At 39.1% G+C, this 18,773-nt stretch overlaps 1 protein-coding gene across 7 annotated transcripts in view; it reads left to right on the top strand.

The window, feature by feature from the left end:
• NEK5 (NIMA related kinase 5) overlaps positions 1-18,773 on the top strand; it is an 86,876-nt gene that overhangs the window by 37,060 nt on the left and 31,043 nt on the right. For 6 of the 7 annotated variants that reach the window (XM_070409113.1, XM_070409118.1, XM_070409116.1 and 3 more), the window contains 8 exons: positions 3,027-3,227; positions 3,307-3,388; positions 4,900-5,033; positions 8,746-8,930; positions 11,600-11,666; positions 12,490-12,603; positions 14,307-14,393; positions 16,273-16,365. In XM_070409113.1, coding sequence (XP_070265214.1) covers positions 3,027-3,227; positions 3,307-3,388; positions 4,900-5,033; positions 8,746-8,930; positions 11,600-11,666; positions 12,490-12,603; positions 14,307-14,393; positions 16,273-16,365 — 963 coding nt within the window. The remainder of the gene's footprint in view (positions 1-3,026; positions 3,228-3,306; positions 3,389-4,899; positions 5,034-8,745; positions 8,931-11,599; positions 11,667-12,489; positions 12,604-14,306; positions 14,394-16,272; positions 16,366-18,773) is intronic. The other variant, XM_070409114.1, reaches the window with a different exon arrangement.

Genomic DNA, 18,773 nt, shown 5'->3' with positions numbered 1-18,773 from the left:
GGAATGCAATTACACAAACCTAGATGTTACAGCCTACTAAACACCTAGGCTATATGGAATAGCCTATTAATCCTGTTGTAATGAATACTGCAGGCAATTGTAACACAATGGTATTTGTGTACCTAAACATCTAAACATAAGAAAGGTACGATAAAAATAAGATATAAAAGCCCTAGCTGGTTTGGCTCAGTGGATAGAGCATCGGCCTGTGGATTGAAAGGTCCTGGGCTCGATTCTGGTCAAGGGCACGTGCCCGGGTTGCGGGCTCGATCCCCAGTAGGGGGCATGCAGGAGGCAGCCGATCAATGATTCTCTCTCATCATTGATATTTCTATCTCTCTCTCCCTCTCCCTTCCTCTCTGAAATCGATAAAAGTATATATTTTTTAAAAAGATAAAATGTGTGCACACATGCATGTGTGTGCAAGGGTGGGAATGGGTGGGCAGGAGGTGGGTTCCCCGGCTCCCCTGCTCTCCAGCCCACACCCTTTGCTCCAGTCATGAGTGGACACGGAGCAAGTGGGCAGCATGCTGAGCCTCCTCATCTGTTTAAACCACCCAGAGCTAGTAGTAAATTCAACAACACAGTAGGCTCCAGCCTTTTTTTTTTAACATTGCAAACACACTCTTTGGTCCATGGCTGCAGATGTGGTCCGCGTTGACTGAAACATTCATTCATAGCTCATGGCTGTAAGTGTAACGGAGGATTTTATACACTGAAGCATTTCTGGTTTATGAAGAATTTTTGTAGAAATGTTTGTGTTATGTTAATTTAAAAAGCAAGGTGTAAAATTTCATATCATTATGCCCTCAACTCTATAAAACAAACATTATTTTTAAAAAGGAGTAGGAGGAAATATACCTCTGTGTGGTGAAATTATACATATGTTCCCTGCCAATTTATAATTTCCTGTATCTTCCAGTTTTCTAGGATGTGTAAATATTAATTTGATAATAAGAGAAAATGAAACAAAAATATTGATTTAAATAACATGGCATCTCAGTGAGTAACTGCCTATAATATCAACTCATGAAATGTTAGCTGATGAAAACAATTTAGGGTGAACCATGGTGCTTCTAACTGAACTTTAAAACATTATTTTGTTTCTTTTTTTTTTTTTTTTTATAAATCTTTATTGTTCAGATTATTACATTTGTTCCTCTTTTTTCCCCCCATAACTCCCCTCCTTCCAGCTCCCACCCCACCCTCCACCCTCACTCCCCACCCACTGAGTTCATCCATAGGTGCATGATTTTTGTCCAGTCACTTCCCGCATCTCCCACACCCCTTTTCCCCCAAGAATAGTCAGTCCATTCCCTTTCTATGTCCCTGATTCATTATAGTCACCAGTTCATTCTGTACATCAAGTTATTTATTCACTTGATTCTTAGATTCATTTGTTGATAGATGCATATTTGTTGTTCATAATTTGTATCTTTACCTTTTTCTTCTTCTTCCTCTTCTTAAAGGATACCTTTCAGCATTTCATATAATACTGGTTTGGCGGTGATGAACTCCTTTAGTTTTTCCTTATCTGTGAAGCTCTTTATCTGACCTTCAATTCTGAATGATAGCTTTGCTGGATAAAGTAATCTTGGTTGTAGGTTCTTGGTATTCAGCACTTTGAATATTTCTTGCCATTCCCTTCTGGCCTGCAAAGTTTCTGTTGAGAAATCAGCTGACAGTCGTATGGGTATTCCCTTGTAGGTAATTGAGCCTCTTTCTCTTGCTGCTTTTAAGATTTTCTCTTTGTCTTTTGCTCTTGGCATTTTAATGATGATGTGTCTTGGTGTGGTCCTCTTTGGATTCCTTTTGTTTGGGGTTATCTGCGCTTCTTGGACCTGTAAGTCCATTTCTTTCTCCAGGTGGGGGAAGTTTTCTGCCATTATTTCTTGAAATAGGTTTTCAATATCTTGCTGTCTCTCATCTTCTGGCACTCCAATGACTCTGATATTAGACCGCTTAAAGCTGTCCCAGAGGCTCCTTACACTATCTTCACACTTTCGGATTCTTTTTTCATTTTGCTTTTCCAATTGGGTGTTTTTTGTCGAATCTTTGGTTTGATTCTTGTGCTCCTCTGGTCTGCTATTGGGTATAATATTCTTTATTTCAGTCCGTGTATGCTTACTTTCTAATTTCTTTATCGTAGCATCGAGGGTCTCATTAGTTTTCGTGAGGCTCTGCACAAATTTATGGCAAGCCCTCAAAATTGCGATTCTTAGCTCCATATCCTCCATTTCTGTCATGTTTTTTTGTCTCCGCATCTTTTATGCTTTCTTGGTGCACCCCCTTGTGGTCTCTGTGCGCAGTCTTGTTCTAGCCAAGCCTTAATTGTTGTAGTTAACACTAGAGGGATTTGACCACCAGGCCGACTGGCTGTGGAAATCAGCTGTGGGAAAACTTCAGTCCTCAGGGGAGGCGCTAGTCCAGCCCTTGCCTGAGGCGATCGGCAAATGGCTGTGCGCAGGGTTTGGGCGGGGCGGGCTCAACAGGGCGGGGGGAGGGAGCAGCTATGGCCGCTCTCAGTCTGTCCCCAGGGGCTCTGCCTCTCTGTCCCAGCAATCGCTGCAAACCTCGGAGGGGCCGTAGCCAGACAGTCCCGCTTCTCCCGTTTGAGTCTGGGTCCCTAGAGACTCGCCCGGATCTGTAGCCCAGAGTCTGAGACTCGCTCCTGATTGAAAACGACAATCGCGCCCTCAGCCGCCAGCCCGCTTTGCGCGCGCACCCTCACCACCGCACCGCCGTACCTTTAAATTTTCCACACTGCGCCTCCGCTGAGCGTCGGAATGCTGTTGTTTTTGCTTCTAGTTGAAGAGACTCTCCTCAGCCAGCCTTCCCGTGGTTCTGGTTGATGCCCGCTCCGACTTTTAGTTGTATTTTTGAAGTGGTTGTCCACGGCGGCAATCTCCAGTGTTTACCTATGCCGCCATCTTCGATTCTCTCCATTATTTTGTTTCTTGATATTACTTTAAATACTAGGATTGAATTTCTTTATAATTTAGTGTTATTATTCCTTGTCCTTTCAGTTTGAAGGTAACAACTTACACCAGTTGGCTCTGAAGATTTGTCAGGCACATTTTGCCCCAGTATCTTCAAGGTTTTCCTGTGACCTACGGTCCTTGGTATCAGAGCTCTTTAAAGTATCTCCCCAAGATCGGCCATCTATTAATTCAATTTTGAAAAGGCCCTTTTTAGAGAATCTCATTGCCAAATACTTGACTCCTGAGGTGAGTTTTGAGGTGATCCTGTCTGGATTTTGACAGAGGTTTTGGTTAGCAGGCTCTTGACACTTGTGTTTGGTTTTAGGTCATTCAAAAAGAATTCAATCATACCCTAATAGGTAGAACAAGATCATCAGCTTCTCAATCTGCTGAGAAGGTGGTCCAAGGTAAAAATGACTTAACTATGCAATAAAACACATTTATTACATGTGTTTCACACAATGAGTTATAACATATGGCTGGCAACATTAGCAGGGAAATTTCACCAAATATATTGAACATGGACATTTAAAAAAATATGAGCAATATCTGCAGGAGACAAAATCTTCTTGTCCAGCGGTGACTCGTGGGTGTGCCTGTACATCTAGCTGCATGACCTGGAAGAGTCAGCTCCTCTCTTCTCATTAGTCAGGAGACTTTATATAGCAGTGGATTTGCTAATGAAAAGATGTTTGAAGAGGTAGAATCCAAACTTAACTTTTGTGTAGGGAAGGTATAGAGAGTAAGAGAGAATCAGAGACAGACATGGGATGAGGAAATGAAACTTATTTTTTTGAAATAGAGAGGGTGGACTGGCAATTAAGAATTCTCTTGGAAAGGCCCAATGGAGCTGAAGTTAAGATCTTGGAGAGAACCATAACTATGTGACCCCCCAAAGAAAGCAGGTGATACTTTATGGTAATGTTAAGTAGAATAAATTTTAGTGTCAAGAATCAGCTGATGACATGATGAGGAGCATGATTGAGCCATAAACAAATGTCTTTAAAGAATAAGGAGATGTAGAAAATCTCTCTAACGTATCAGCGATAGGGAAATACTATTCACTATTATAGAGAAACTAAAATTGAGGAAAGTTATAAAGGGAAAATTAATAAATTAACCCTTTTACTATGTTTAATTTGATTTGGCACTGTTACTTATTGTTTTAGATTGAGAATGTTTAGAAAGTAGGCAAGTACAGGATGAGAGAAAGTGCATTGTCCACATCTCTAATATAGGAAAGATAGGAAAACAAGAACAAATTTTGATGGTGACAAAGAAAACATATTAGACATATGCAAATATTTCAAATAACAATGTGATATGAATGGTGTGGCTTGATAATTCAAACTCTGATGACTGCATTTAATTACTTATGCCATTACCTTATGCATATTGTTTCTGTAAATGTTAATATTCATTTTTAATTTTAAAAAAAGTAGTATTATATATCGCCCTGGCTGGTGTGGCTCGGTTGGTTGAGCATTGTCCCATGCACCAAAGGATTGCTGGTTCAATTCCCAGTCCAGGTGCGTGCCCAAGTTGCAGGTTCAATACCGGGGGCGGGAGGTGGGGGGTGGGCGGGGGTGTATGGTAGGCAGCTGATCCATGTTTCTCTCTCTCTCTTTTTCTCCCTCTCCCTTCCTCTCTCTCTAAAATCAATAAAAACATATATTTTAAAGCATTATTATATATTACTAGAAATATGTAAAGAGATACTAGAAAAATGGTTTTCTCCATTCAAAGAAAATGCATAATAATTTTTCATCAGTACTTCTCTCACTGGGAATAAATGTCTCTGGGTAAAGTAAACTTACTGTGCTGTGAAGTGTCCCCTATGTTTATACTCACACAAGCATCAGTGTTAAAGGTGTGAAAATTTTTAAAAATTGAAGTTGTTTTCTTTTGGTTAAATAAGATTTTAAAATACAGAAAATGAGATTCCAGGGGAAGTGCTTACCAAGATCAAGAATGTCAGTGCCAAATAAAACGAAGGATATAATATATGGATATGAATGGAGACAACCAGCTGGAGCCCAGAAGCCCATATCTGTAAGTTGTACTAAACACTTTTTTTTTTTTTTTTTTGCAGATGGTATATTCTACAGACCTACTTACACATGTTTATGTGGTACATTGGTTTTTCTTTTTTTATAGAGAGTGGAAGGGATGGGGAGAGACAGAGACAGAAAAATATCAATGTGAGAGAGAAACATCAATGTGAGAGAGACACATCAATTGGTTGCCAATGAGGGCCAGGGATTGAGCCCGAAACTAAGGTACATGCCCTGACCAGAATCGAACCTGGGACACTGGCTAATACTCTAGTATTAGTCCACAGGCTAATACTCTATCCACTGAGCCAAACCAGCTAGGGCTGGAATCTATTAGTTTTGTACTTACAATAAATTCTTTTTGTAATGAGTATTAGAGTGGTACTTTACTGGACAACTTCTAGTTGTTAGACTTTTTAAAACAATGCTGTATTTTCTTACAAGTATTCTATAAATTAGTTTTAGTTTTCTTTTTATAACTAAAATTCTTTTAACTACTTTAAATAAATAAGGTTTTCTATATAAGACAAGTGAGTAGCATAGTAGCAGAAATATTATGCATTTCATACTCATTTAAAAAATATATTTTTTATTGATTTCAGAGAGGAAAGGAGAGGGAGAGAGAAACATCAATGATGAGAGATAATCATTGATCAGCTGCGTCCTGCATGCCCCACACTGGAGATCAAGGCAGCAACCCGGGCATGTGCCCTTACTGGGAATCAAACTGTGACCTCCTGTATGCTCAACCACTGAGTCATGCCAGCTGGGCGTATTTCATACTCTTAAATCTGACATGTTATATATTATTGAGAATCGTTTATTATATAATTATCAATCTGTTCCTAGATTGTTTATGCATAGTTATTTCAATACACTTCCACAGAGTGTTGAATCTTTTTTAAAAAATATATTTTTATTGATTTCATTTGTTTCCAGGAAGTTTTTTATTTCTTCCCTGATCACATTGTTAACCCATTCATTGCTTAATAACATGTTACTTAGCCTCCATGGCTTTGTGTGTTTTTCAGGTTTTTTTTCTTGTAATTTATTTCTAGTTTCAAACCATTATGGTTAGAGAAGATGTTTTATATTATTTCAGTCTTCTTAAATTTATTGAGACTTGTTTGGTATCCTAACATGTCTACCTTAAAAAATGTTCTATGTGCACTTGAAAAGAATGTACATTCTGCTGCTCTGAAGATATAAATTAAATCCATTTGATATGGTGTGTCCTTTAAGGTTGCTCTTTCCTTGTTGATTTCTGTCTGGAAGATCTATTTGTTGATATCAATGGGCTGTTAAAATCCCTTCCTATGACTGTATTACTGTCAACCTCTTCTTTTATGCCCAACAGAATTTGCTTTATACATTTAGGCGCTCATATGTTGTGTGCATAAATACTTAAATGGGTTATATACTCTTGTTGGATTGTTCTCTTTATCATTTGCAGTGTTATTCTTTGTCTCTCACTATAGCCTTTGTTTGAAGTCTATTTTGTCAAATATAAGTTTTGCTACCACAGCTCTTTTTTCATTTCCATTTACATGTGATATCTTTTTTCCTTCCCTTGATTTTTAGTCTGTATCTTTTGTTCTGAGGTGGGTCTCTAGTAGTAGACAGCATATATATGGGTCCTGTTTTCTTATCCATTCATTTACCCTATCTATTTCATTGGAGCATTTAAGCCTTTGTCATTTAAAGTGATTATTGATAGATACATATTTTTCATCATTCTATTCTTTAACTATGTTCCTCTGTTGTGTTTTCTTTAAAAAGATCCTTTAACATGTCTTGTAATACTGGTTTGGTGTTAACAAACTCTTTTAGCTTTTTCTTGTCTGGGGAACTCTTTATTTATCCTTCAATTTTAAATTATAGCCTTGCTGGGTAAAGTAGCCTTACTTGTAGGTCCTTGATTTTCATCACTTTGAATATTTCATGCCAATCCTTTCTGGCCTGAAATGTTTCTGTTGAGAAAACAGCTGACAGTCATGGGAGCTCCCCTGTAGGCAATGAATTATCTTTCTCTTGCTGCTTTTAAGATTCTCTCTTTGTCTTTAACCTTTGCCATTTTAATTATGATGTATCTTAGTGTGAGCCTCTTTGGGGTCATCTTGTTTGGAACTCTCTGTGCTTCCTGGACTTGTATGTCTTTTTCTTCCACCAGTTTAGGGAAGTTTTCTGTCATTATTTCTTCAAATAAATTCTTGATCCCTTGCTCACTCTCTTCTCTTTCTGGTATCCCTGTGATGTGGATGTTGGTATGCTTACTGTTGTCCCAAATGTCCCTTAAACTGTCCTCATTTTTAAACATCTTTTTTCTTTTTGCTGCTCTGATTATGTGCGTTCTGCTACCTTGTCTTCCAAATCACTATTTTGATCCTTTGCTTCATCCAACCTACTGTTTTTTTTCCTTCTTGCCTATTCATCATTCCAGATATTGTGTTCTTCATTTCTGATTAGTTCTTTTTTATGGCATCTAGGTCTTTTTTATGCTGCTGTAGTTCTAAGTTCTTTGAGCAGCCTTATAACCATTTAAAAATATGTTTTTACTGATTTTTTTAGAGAAAGAGAGGAAGGGAGAGGGAGAGAGAAAAACATTGATGTGAGAGAGAAATATCATTCGGCTGCCTCTGGCATGCCCCCTACTGGGGGTCAAGCCTGCAACCCAGGCATGTGCTCTGACTGCAAAGCGAATTGGCATCCCTTCAATGCATTGGATGATGCCCAACCAACTGAGCCACACCAGCCAGGACCTTATAGCCATTTTTTAAAACTATATCTGGTCAATTGCTTGCCTCTATTTCATTTAGCTCTTTTTCTAGAGATTTATCCTGTTCTTTCATTTGGGGCATGTTTTTTTGTCTCCCTATTTTGGCTCTTTCTTTGTGTTTATTTCTATGTACTAGGTATATCTACCATGACTCCCAGTCTTAGTAGGGTGGCCTCATGTAGTAGGTGTCCTATGGGACCTAGTGGTGCAATTTCCTTGATCACCTGTGCTGGGTGCTCCAGGATTGTCCCTTGTGTGGGTTATGTGGGCCCTCCTGTTGTAATTGAGTCTTAATTGCTATTGACCCCTTCATGCATGGGGTCGACCTTCAGTCTTGTTGACTGTGAGGATGAACACCCAACAGTGTATGTGAACTGCTATGCAGATGCTGATCACAGAGCAGAATTTGCTTCAGCAGGTTCAGTGCCCGTCGAGATCTCCCTTTGGATATGCCACTTGTGAAGCTAATTGTATCCTGATCTGATGTTGTCTAAAGGTGGCCACTGGGTTTATTAGTTCTGGGGCCTCTTGGGAGGGATTTTGGTGCAGGCCAATGTCAGACACTGCCTATGACTGGCCTTGATTCACCTGTTTGGAGCTACAAAGCAATCCACAGTTTTTGGCGCACTCTACTGGGCCTGGGCATGAGTGGGAAGGATCAAACTGCACACCAAGGGTGGCTTTACCAGCTCTGGGCACAGGGGCAAGTCAGCAAAAGTCCCAAGGAACCCTGAGACCTGCCTCTACTAGCTGGATAAAATATTTTTTAATTCTAGGATTTGGAGATTCTAAAATTTTTTTAATCTGGAAACAATTCCAGAACAAAAACAACAAAATCTACGTTCAATGCCTTGTCTTAATTATGGTCACTATCAGACTTTCAATTATTATAGATTTGTATTTTTTAAATTTTCTTTTCTTATTAATTCCTCAGATAAAAATGGTAGAAAGGCCCAAACATGCTGGAGTGTGTGGCCATTATGATTATTACTATGCTCAACTTGACTTGTTAAGGAAGAGATATCATGAATCACATTACCACTGTGTTCCTCATGAAGATACCAGAGTTAAGGAGAATTACAGTCAGGAAGAAAGCAGCAGTCAATCACCAGGCCAATGGTAATGTGATTGTCTAATTTAAACTTTGGTCCTCTGAAAACGTCTTGATATATCAACATTCTTTACTCTGTATTCCTTCTAAATTCTCCTAAAATAAATAATCCAAGAACTTCCAAACTCTTCATTTCAAATACGTAATTCTCAGTTCCCTTGACTGTTTTTATTCATTTTTTTGTTTTTATTAAAATGTTTTTCAATTACATTTGACATAAAATATTATATTAATTTCAGGTGTACAACATAATGATTAGACATTTATAAAGTGACTACTGCAATAATTCCTCAACCTCTTTCCATCCAAGTCTGATGTAACTTATCTTCTTACTCAAGTAGCCATTTAACTATGGGCGCAGGTTTCTACTCTTGGATTTTTAATATTTTTTCTTCTTTGTAGTAAATTTCACTGCCTGGAACTCATGAAGATAGTTGTATATGTATCATATTCCAAAGAGGTTATTAATATTCATCATTAATGATTGACTTATAATTAAATTATCATTTGAGACATATTAGAAATTAAGATATATTTCATTCAGCATTTATATTTTTGGGATTTTTTTTCAGAATATGGATGTATTACAAAGAAAATAATACAATTAAATGGCTGTTATGGAAGACTTTCAAAGAGTTTGTTCCAGAACAAATTTTTGCATATCTACAATATTTTCTATTCTTTATTTCACACCAATTTCAGTGTTCCTGTGTTCAGAGTAATTGATACCCCTCCACAGTCCTGAAGACCTCAGTCATTTTTTAAAAAATGGTCTTACCATCACATTTTTTCTTTCAGGGGTGAGAAATTGCTAACTTTTGGTAACTGTGGTCATTATCTATTGTTGAAATATTGGATGAATAATGAAAAATACAAGACTATGTGGTGGCAGGCCCATAAGATAATTAATGAAAAGAGTAACTATGGGAAAAGTACATGTTTAATTTTAAAAGATATTGGGTGCTGTTATAATTTTATACATCTTAATAACACATTTTCAATGACCTCCATGATTATCAAAAGTTGTGTGTTCCACTAGTTCAAATTATAATATTCATATAGGACTCAACTAATAAGTATTTTACATAGGTGCCACCACAATATCCCTTGCCCTTTCCCAGCCACAGGAAAAATGTCTTCTACCCTTTGCCTAGATATGAGAGCTGTGAAACCATCAATTATTTTATTATAGATAGTTTTATCTCTCAAACTTTCACATAACATGGTAGAAAAATTCTTCTGTTTCCTGAATACTGCTGCCCATAATATGCCCCATCCTACAGTAACCCAGGATGCCCCTCTGATGACTTGACTAGTAACCCTCTACTAATGGTTATTCCAGGCTCTCACCTCCAGCTTTCTCACTCTCTGAGTTCTGATTCCATGGGAATCGAGTGTTGATATACTTGTCTGGAGAAAGAGGAATCTGTGTAGGGTTGGGGTGTGTGTGTGAGAGAGAGAGAGTGAGATGAAGGAAGAGGAGGAGGAGGAGGAGGAGGAGAAGGAGGAGGAGGAGGAGAAGGAGGAGGAGGAGGAGGAGGAGGAGGAGGAGGAGGAGGAGGAGAAAGAAGAATAAGAGAGGAGAGACAGAGAAATATAGAGAATGTACTTTGGACAACTCCTGGGTGACTGAATAGTTTTTCTCATGAAAATATTGTTATGCCCACCACTTAGGTTCCTGAGAGACATGAAGCTACACATTAACCTCATTTGATTTCAGCATTATAAGTGTCAGACACTGGCCAGACACCTGTACAGACCTAACCTACTCTCATCCTCATATCAATTCCTCTGAAATAGTATCGTGCCCGTTTTACATATGAGGAACGAAGGCCCAGAGACCTTAATAAGCCTGTCATTTCATCATATTTCTAAATGGCTGACTTATTATCTTGACTCTTCATAAACTGGGGACTGCTCATCATGTGGTTCCCAAAGGAGTTATTTCTGAAACGATAGTTCTGGTTTTGGAGCCCTAGAATTTACTGGTGTTCCAAAGAACTTTATCACGTAGTTTATACCATGATCTGAAATGTGGTAGTTTTTATTTAGCATCAGTAATTACAGAAATTCTTAGCAGGAAATTTTGCAAAAAATAAATATATAGAGAACATAGGTCGATATAAACTTAAAAATGGGTTGATCAGAATTGTGCTGGAAAAATACCTTAAACATTGTGAGCTACAGTAAAGCCTCATTTTTGTTCATTAAGGATTTGTATGCCAGCACGAGGAGTGGAGGTAAAGTGATGGGACACTATCCTGCTCTCAAGGAGCTCAGAGTGTAGTGTGGGAAACACATCGGCAGCCCCCAGCCAAATAAGGGGTGACAAGGCTGTAGATTAGAGGCCTGCACAGAGCATGAGAAGGTCCTGATATGGTGTGTTTTTTCCCCTCTAACATATTATGAACTGTAGAAGAACAGATTCCAGTCCTTCTGGGTCAGAATAGTTTTCTGTTTTATTCTCTCCTATTCTCTTTATATCCCTTTCTTTTTGTTTCCAAAGATCTTCTTTTCCAATGTATACATTCTGAAACTTTGAGCTACCTCTTGAACTCAGAACTTCAAGTCACAGGTGAATTGTGAATCTCATTATTAAGTTAAAAATCCACTTGTCAAATCGGTGACTAAGACTAGTTAAAATTTCCACTCAAGCTGAACATTTTTATTTCCTAAGGCCTGCCGAATACCTTCAGAGGAAATTTGAAGCTCAGCAATATAAGTTGAAAGTAGAAAAGCAACTGGTGAGTAAAATACCAAATATAAGAGGCAATCAGGAATTTCCTAATAGTGTCTCTGTTCATAAATATTAATGAATCCTTAAGTCAAAGTTCATTCCATATAAAAGATCAAGACTACCCTCCACCTTCCTTAGCTTTTAATAGCTTAAAGAAGAATAATGGGAATAGGCTTGAATCAGGGTCTGGGAATCCTGGTTTCTTCCCTGGCTCTATCATTTGCTGTGTAATCTTAGGCAGGTCATGCAACCTCTCTGAGCCTCAATTTCCTGTTCTATAAATGATAGTTGTGGAGTAGATGAGCTTTAGCTCCCCTTCTGTGTTGCAGTTCTTTGATTCTATTTTATTAGAATTCTACACATTTTAAAAAAGTGACTATTATTTTTTACTTGAATTGAAAGTTAACATTCATTGTTAAGTATGGTGTTAAAATTTTGGGGTTGAAGGAGGTTGGATATGCATTCTATTTGTATCGTTCTTATTTTGAACTTCTTCTTAAAGGTCCAGTTCTATTCCCCTAATCTCATGCTCTAGGGATTGCTAAACTTTTACTGAATTTTAATTTAACAATTATAATTTTCCAGTTCAGAAAATGAATCTAGATATCTCATATGGTAGCATAAAATATTGATTGCCTTGGATAAACAACACAAATGGTTTTATTAATTTTCTCTAATTTTTTAATGTTTTGTACTTAAGACAATTTTGCTGCTCACTCTAAAAAACTCTCAAATATGAGTTTAATTGTTTAAAGAAAAAGGTCAAGGTCAGATCAGAATATGTTTCCTAATGTAAGTATGTTTTATAAATGATTTCATTCAAATAATAGGGTCTTCGTCCATCTTCTGCTGAGCCAAATCACAGGAGACAAGAGCTAAGAAGTAATGGAGAAGAGCCTACATTCCAGGAGTTGCCATTCAGGAGAAACAAAATGAAGGAACAGGTTAAAAACAGTCTGATTCCAGGGCCACCCTTGTACTTATATCATTGGCTTTTGTACTGTGTACGGTACATGCCTGAGAGAGCCTGTTGCCCAAATACTTGTTGGACAGCCTTGTGTGAAGCACCATGATTTTAGGAGATACAGAGAGATATATTTCACCTTTTCTGAGAATACAACATAGCTAAGTTCCTAAAGACTTTTTACTTGGGGTTGATAAAGCAACTGCCATCATTAACAGTTTTGAAATTTGTATTAGTTACCTAGGGCTGCCTTAAAGCACAGCAAACAGGGTGGTTTAGTACAACAGAAATTCATTGCCTCACAGTTCTGGAGGCTAGAAGTTCAAAATCAAGCTGTTGGCAGGTCCAAGTTGCCTCAGGAACCTCAAGGGCAGCGGTTCCCAACCTGTGGGTCGCGACCCCTTTGGCGGTCGAACGACCCTTTCACAGGGGTCGCCTAAGACCAGCCTGCATATCAGATATTTATATTACGATTCATATGAAGTAGCAACGAAAATAATTTTATGGTTGGGTCACAACATGAGGAACTGTATTTAAAGGGCCAGAAGGTTGAGAACCACTGTTCTAGGGGAACCCTTCTTCGCCTCTTCCTAGATTCTGGTGGTTTGTCAGCAATCTTTGGCAATCCTTGGCTTACAACTGCATATCTTCATTCTCTGCCATTGTCACATGGTGTTTTCCCTGTGTGTGTCTTCATATGGCCACCTTCTTAAAAGGACAGCAGTCATACTGGATTAGGGGCCCACTCTACTCCAGTGTGACCACATCTTAGCTTAGCTAATTATGTCTGCAATGATGCTCTACCAAATAAGGTCACATTCTAAGGTACTGGGCATTAGGACTCCAACATATCTTTTCTGGGGGAGAAAATTCTACCCGTAACAGGATTGTATATAAAAATAGGATATATAAAGTAATTGAGATTATGTATCACAGGGAGTGAAGTACCACAGCCAAAATGTAAGGTGGTTATTATCTTTAGGGGCAACAGGTTTTCTAATTCTGATTATATATCCCACATTTTATTTTATTTATTTTTTAATTCTTTTATTGCTTAAAGTATTACAAAGAGTATTATATATGTCTCCTTTTTTTTTTCTCCCCTTGACCTTCCCCTAGCTTCCCATACCCCGCAGTGTCTTGTGTCCATTGGTTATGCTTATATGCACGCATACAAGTCCTTTGGTTGATCTCTTACCCACCGCCCCCAACCCACCCTGGCCTTCCCGCTGTAGTTTGACAGTCTGTTTGATGTTGCTCTGCCTCTGTATCTATCTTTGTTCATTAGTCTATAATGGTCTTTATCCATAAATGAGTGAGATAATGTGGTATTTTTCCTTCATTGACTGGCTTATTTCACTTAGCATAATGCTCTCCAGTTCCATCCATGCTGTTGCAAATGGTAAGAATTCCTTCTTTTTTACAGCAGCATAGTATTCCATCATGTAGATGTACCACAGTTTTCTAATCCATTCATCTGCTGATGAGCACTTAGGCTGTTTCCAGATCTTAGCTATGGTGAATTGTGCTGCTATGAACATAGGGGTGCATATATCCTTTCTGATTGGTGTTTCTGTTTTCTTGGGTATATATCCCACATTTTAAAACTGTAGGTTGTATAGAGATTATTTTGTTAAATTGTTCACAGACATTTAAAATTTGTGGATTGGGATTGCTTTCTAGGAATATTGGAAGCAGTTAGAGGAAATACGCCAACAGTACCACAATGACATGAAAGAAATTAGAAAGAAGATGGGGAGTGAACAAGAGGTAAATAAGTTCATTCTCCTAAAAGAAACATCGTATTATTGATTTAGAGCTAACTAAATTGAGCAGGTGTTAAAAGTAATGATTTCATAGAAAAGATAACTTTTTATCATGCACATTTTTAAATAGGAAAATTGTCAGATCTTATTGAAGCTTTGCTTTGTTGTGGTTTACTTCAGGCTACACAGATGATGAAGGAAGGCATCTGACATTCTCAGTTAGGAAGGGTGATTATGAAAAATGCTTGTTAATTGTTTCTCTCATGAATCAGTCAATAATTATTGACTGGGCAGCCACACTACACCAGAACTGGATTAGATGCACTAAGTAAGTTCATGCCCATAGGGTGGAAAAAAGACCAGCATTTACTGAATTCTGTGCAGTTGAGATGATTCTTGAAAATCCCTTAAAGGAATCACATTGGAGCTCATTCTTTCATCTTTTAGGACACTGCTTTTTCAGTAGAACTCCTAATGAAATAGTTGGCCTGTGTTTGGAGACCATGTTATATAAAAAATACATGGTATTTAAATACTAGAAACACCCTCTGTGCTCAGGAATGCTTCTCCTATGAGAGGCCTGTGGGCACTGAGACTGGACAAGACACAGCTGGGCTCCCATCTTACTGGTACTTGGGCTGCATACTCATTGAGTAAACCATCACACTACTGCTGAAGTTGATCTTTCTCTCCCCGTCTCCCCCACCCCTGAGTGCTTTAGATGAATTAATACTGGTGAAATGAGCGTATGGTACAATTCAGTTGTATGTACTAGAGCAGCGGTTCTCAACCTGTGGGTCGCGACCCCTATGGGGGTCGAACGACCTTTTCACAGGGGTTACCTACGACCATCAGAAAACACATATATAATTACATATTGTCATACTCTGGTTTCTCTTCAGATCGCATAAATCTTTTGCCTTTTAATTACATATTGTTTTGTGATTAATCACGATGCTTTAATTATGTTCAATTTGTAACAATGAAAATACATCCTGCATATCGATATTTACATTATGATTCATAACAGTAGCAAAATTACAGTTATGAAGTAGCAACAAAAATAATTTTATGGTTGGGGGTCACCACAACATGAGGAACTGTATTAAAGGGTCGTGGCATTAGGAAGGTTGAGAACCACTGTACTAGAGCTTCACATGCTTTATCTCATTTACTCCCTATACGGAAAAGTTAAGTACCTCATCCACACAAGGCAAACTAAATATATACCTGATTCTAAAACCTCTGCTCTTTCTAGCATATGCTCTTCTACTCATAAATAGTTGGAAAGATAAGACACACATGTATAAGGCAGTTTTTGAATAAGACTGAATATAGTTAAGCTCTGTAAGTGCATAGGAGGAAGAATGAGCAGCCTGAGGGTTTTCATGGAAGAGGAAGGGTGGAGCCTAAATTGGGTGTGAGAAGGAGTAGAGTTCAGAGAGGCAGGGCTAAGGAGGAGGCATTCTGAAAGACCATGCAAAGGTCCAAGTGGAAGACTACATGTGCTGGGAGGGGCAGGTTGGAGGTGGTTCTCTTCAGAGCAGAGGCTTGGTTGATAGTGGGAAGCCTTATACCATTGTCAGCCTTACTTTTAAAGTAGGTCTGTGATAGGAAACCTGAGTCAAGGAAAGATGGAGAGTGGACATTTCTAGAGAGACCATGAAATAAGCACGTGGGGAATTGGGAAGACCAAGGCAGCCATAGGGAAAAGGAGCCATAAACAGATCTTTATCCAGCCACTGCCATTGTTCGTCCCTGGGACAGCGGGTGGAAAGCATTTCCTCACTAGATTCCATTTAAACCCTGGCCAAGATTCATTCAATAGCCTTCAAAACTGATGCAGAATCAATCTTGTTGATTGTGTGTAATTTGTGTTAAAGGAAGACTCAAAAATAAGTCATAAAACCTATCTGGTGAAGAAGAATAACCTGTCCACCCACCAAGAGACACCCGAGGAAGAAGCACTTGTGCAGGTGATGGTTATTATTAGACATCTATATGTTTCCCAGTGAGTTTTCCCTAGCCTGGTGATACTTACCCCTTATAGTGTAGTATAATAATGTGGGAAAATATCTAAAAACTCCAATGCCTGGTCTGGGGTGGGCCCAGGCATCCTGTTTTCAGAAGTTGACTGGGTGATTGAGTGTGCAGCCAAGTTTCAGAACTGCTCTTGTGAATGTATGAGAGTTCAGCTTTCTGGATGGTATTGAAGTCATGGTCTCAGACACATTGGTTAACTTCTGTTTCAACTTTACATTTTTGGAGAGAGTAGAGAACTGGTCAGAGCTGAATTGTCAAATGGCTCTTGAGAGTTTTTTTATCTCTTCTTCTGGGAGGTCTTTTACCATTTTCTTCAAGGTGCCTCTGGGCTTGAGTTAGGGCAGGTGAGTTAGGGCAGGTGAGTTAGGGCAGGTGAGTTAGGGCAGGTGAGTTAGGGCAGGTGAGTTAGGGCAGGTGAGTTAGGGCAGGTGAGTTAGGGCAGTGTTGAGTGAAGGCTGAAGACCTCCTTGAATGTTTTCTTTTGTGAAAGACCCTGGGACCTTCATATGATGCCAGAGAGATCTAAAGTGGACTGAGGTTGAATTTGTACCCAATGAGGTAAATGGGACTTAGGAGTCTAAGATAGTTGTATTTTAAGGAAAATAAAGCAATATGATACATGTACAGTTGAGACAACCAGACTACACAATCAAATCAGACAACCACCTTCACAAATATAAGTAAAATACAAAGTCACAGTCCTGTTTCAGAGTTCATAATACTTCAAGGCAGAAAAACCCCTTCCCAAGGTAGCAGGGCAAACAACTAATAATGATTCAAACTGACACATGCTTTAGTGAAGTACATACAAAGGCTGTGGTAATATAGATGAAGCAGTAGTCGATTCTAAGGGAGAGATGATGGAGACATGCTGTGCAATAGTGGAGAGAAGACAGCATTAACAATACACACACAGCCGAACCGGTTTGGCTCAATGGATAGAGCGTCGGCCTGCGGACTCAAGGGTCCCAGGTTCGATTCCGGTCAAGGGCATGTACCTTGGTTGCGGGCACATCCCCAGTGGGGGGCGTGCAGGAGGCAGCTGATCGATGTTTCTCTATCATCGATGTTTCTAACTCTCTATCCCTCTCCCTTCTTCTCTGTAAAAAATCAATAAAATATATTTTAAAAAAACAAACAAAAACAATACACACACAGAGACACCAAGGAGAGTCATAAATTTCTGGCTTGAAAGGGATAGAACCACTTCCTAAAATGGGGAAGAGAGTAGGGAGTGGGCTTGTGGTGAGGGGCAATGAAGAGATCCCTTTGACCCTGGCCAGCGTGGCTCAGTTGGTTGGGTGTTGTCCCAGGCACTGAAAGGTTGCTGGTTTGATTCCCAGTCAGGCCACATGCCTGGGTTGTGGGCTCAATCTCCAGTGGGGAGTGTGTAGAAGGCAACTGATCCATGACTCCCTCTCAGATCTCTCTCTCTCTCTCTCTTACAAATATAAAAAACATATAGTTCCCATTGGACATGTTGAATTGGACATGTTGATTAGAGAAGATCTGAGATTGCATACGTGCTTCGGGGCCTTTGCCCTCCTGCTCCCTCTGATGGAATATGCTTTTCCCAGACCTTCATATGCCAAGGTCCTACTTCATTCTAAGGCTTAAAGCAAACAGCAGTAGTCTTTTCCTGCATTGCTCTCACCCCTACTCTATGCCATTACCCTATTTTATTTCCTTTAGGGCAGCAGTTGCCAACCTTTCGGACCTCACAGACCACCAAGTGGTCTGTGGACCACCAGTTGGCGACCACTGCTTTAGGGCACTCAACACTTTCTGAAATTATGCTGTTACTTTGTTAATTCATTTATTACCTATCTTACCCCAGTAAGTTCTATGTCAGCAGGGAATTTTCAGTCACATTCACTGCACTAGCCCATTGGACAGTGTCTGGCCATAGTGGGTGCTCAGTATGATTTGTGGAATGAATATTGAAATAGGCAGTTGAATATGTGAGTCTGAAGCTCAGAGGGGAGGAAAGATCAAGCCTGAAGATACACGTTTAAGAATCATTGCATAAAGATAGCTCTTAAATCCATAGGAATTACTTAAACCCTCTTGTACTGAGGAAGAAAGGAGCAGAGGCCCTAGGGCTGAACCCTGGAAAAGCTCAGTGTTTACAGTTCGCCTCTCAACTATCTTTGAAATTCTTGTCAAGGTTTATAGCCCTCTCCTTTCTTTATACTGTAATGAGCTGTGTACCTTTCTTGTTTTCCTTATTAAGATCATAAAACTCTTCAGGAAAGGATCCTGTAGTCAAAATTACCTTTTTTAATTAAATTAGGTTGTACACATTGCAATGCCAGTGTTAAGTGTATTAATATTTTGAGTT

This window comes from Myotis yumanensis, unplaced genomic scaffold (assembly GCF_028538775.1).
Source record: "Myotis yumanensis isolate MYYU_CA2020_CCGP unplaced genomic scaffold, mMyoYum1.0.hap1 SCAF_3, whole genome shotgun sequence".
Classification (NCBI taxonomy): domain Eukaryota; kingdom Metazoa; phylum Chordata; class Mammalia; order Chiroptera; family Vespertilionidae; genus Myotis; species Myotis yumanensis.
The sequence above is the reverse complement of the archived record's forward strand: the minus strand, read 5'-3'. Positions and strand labels throughout refer to the sequence as shown.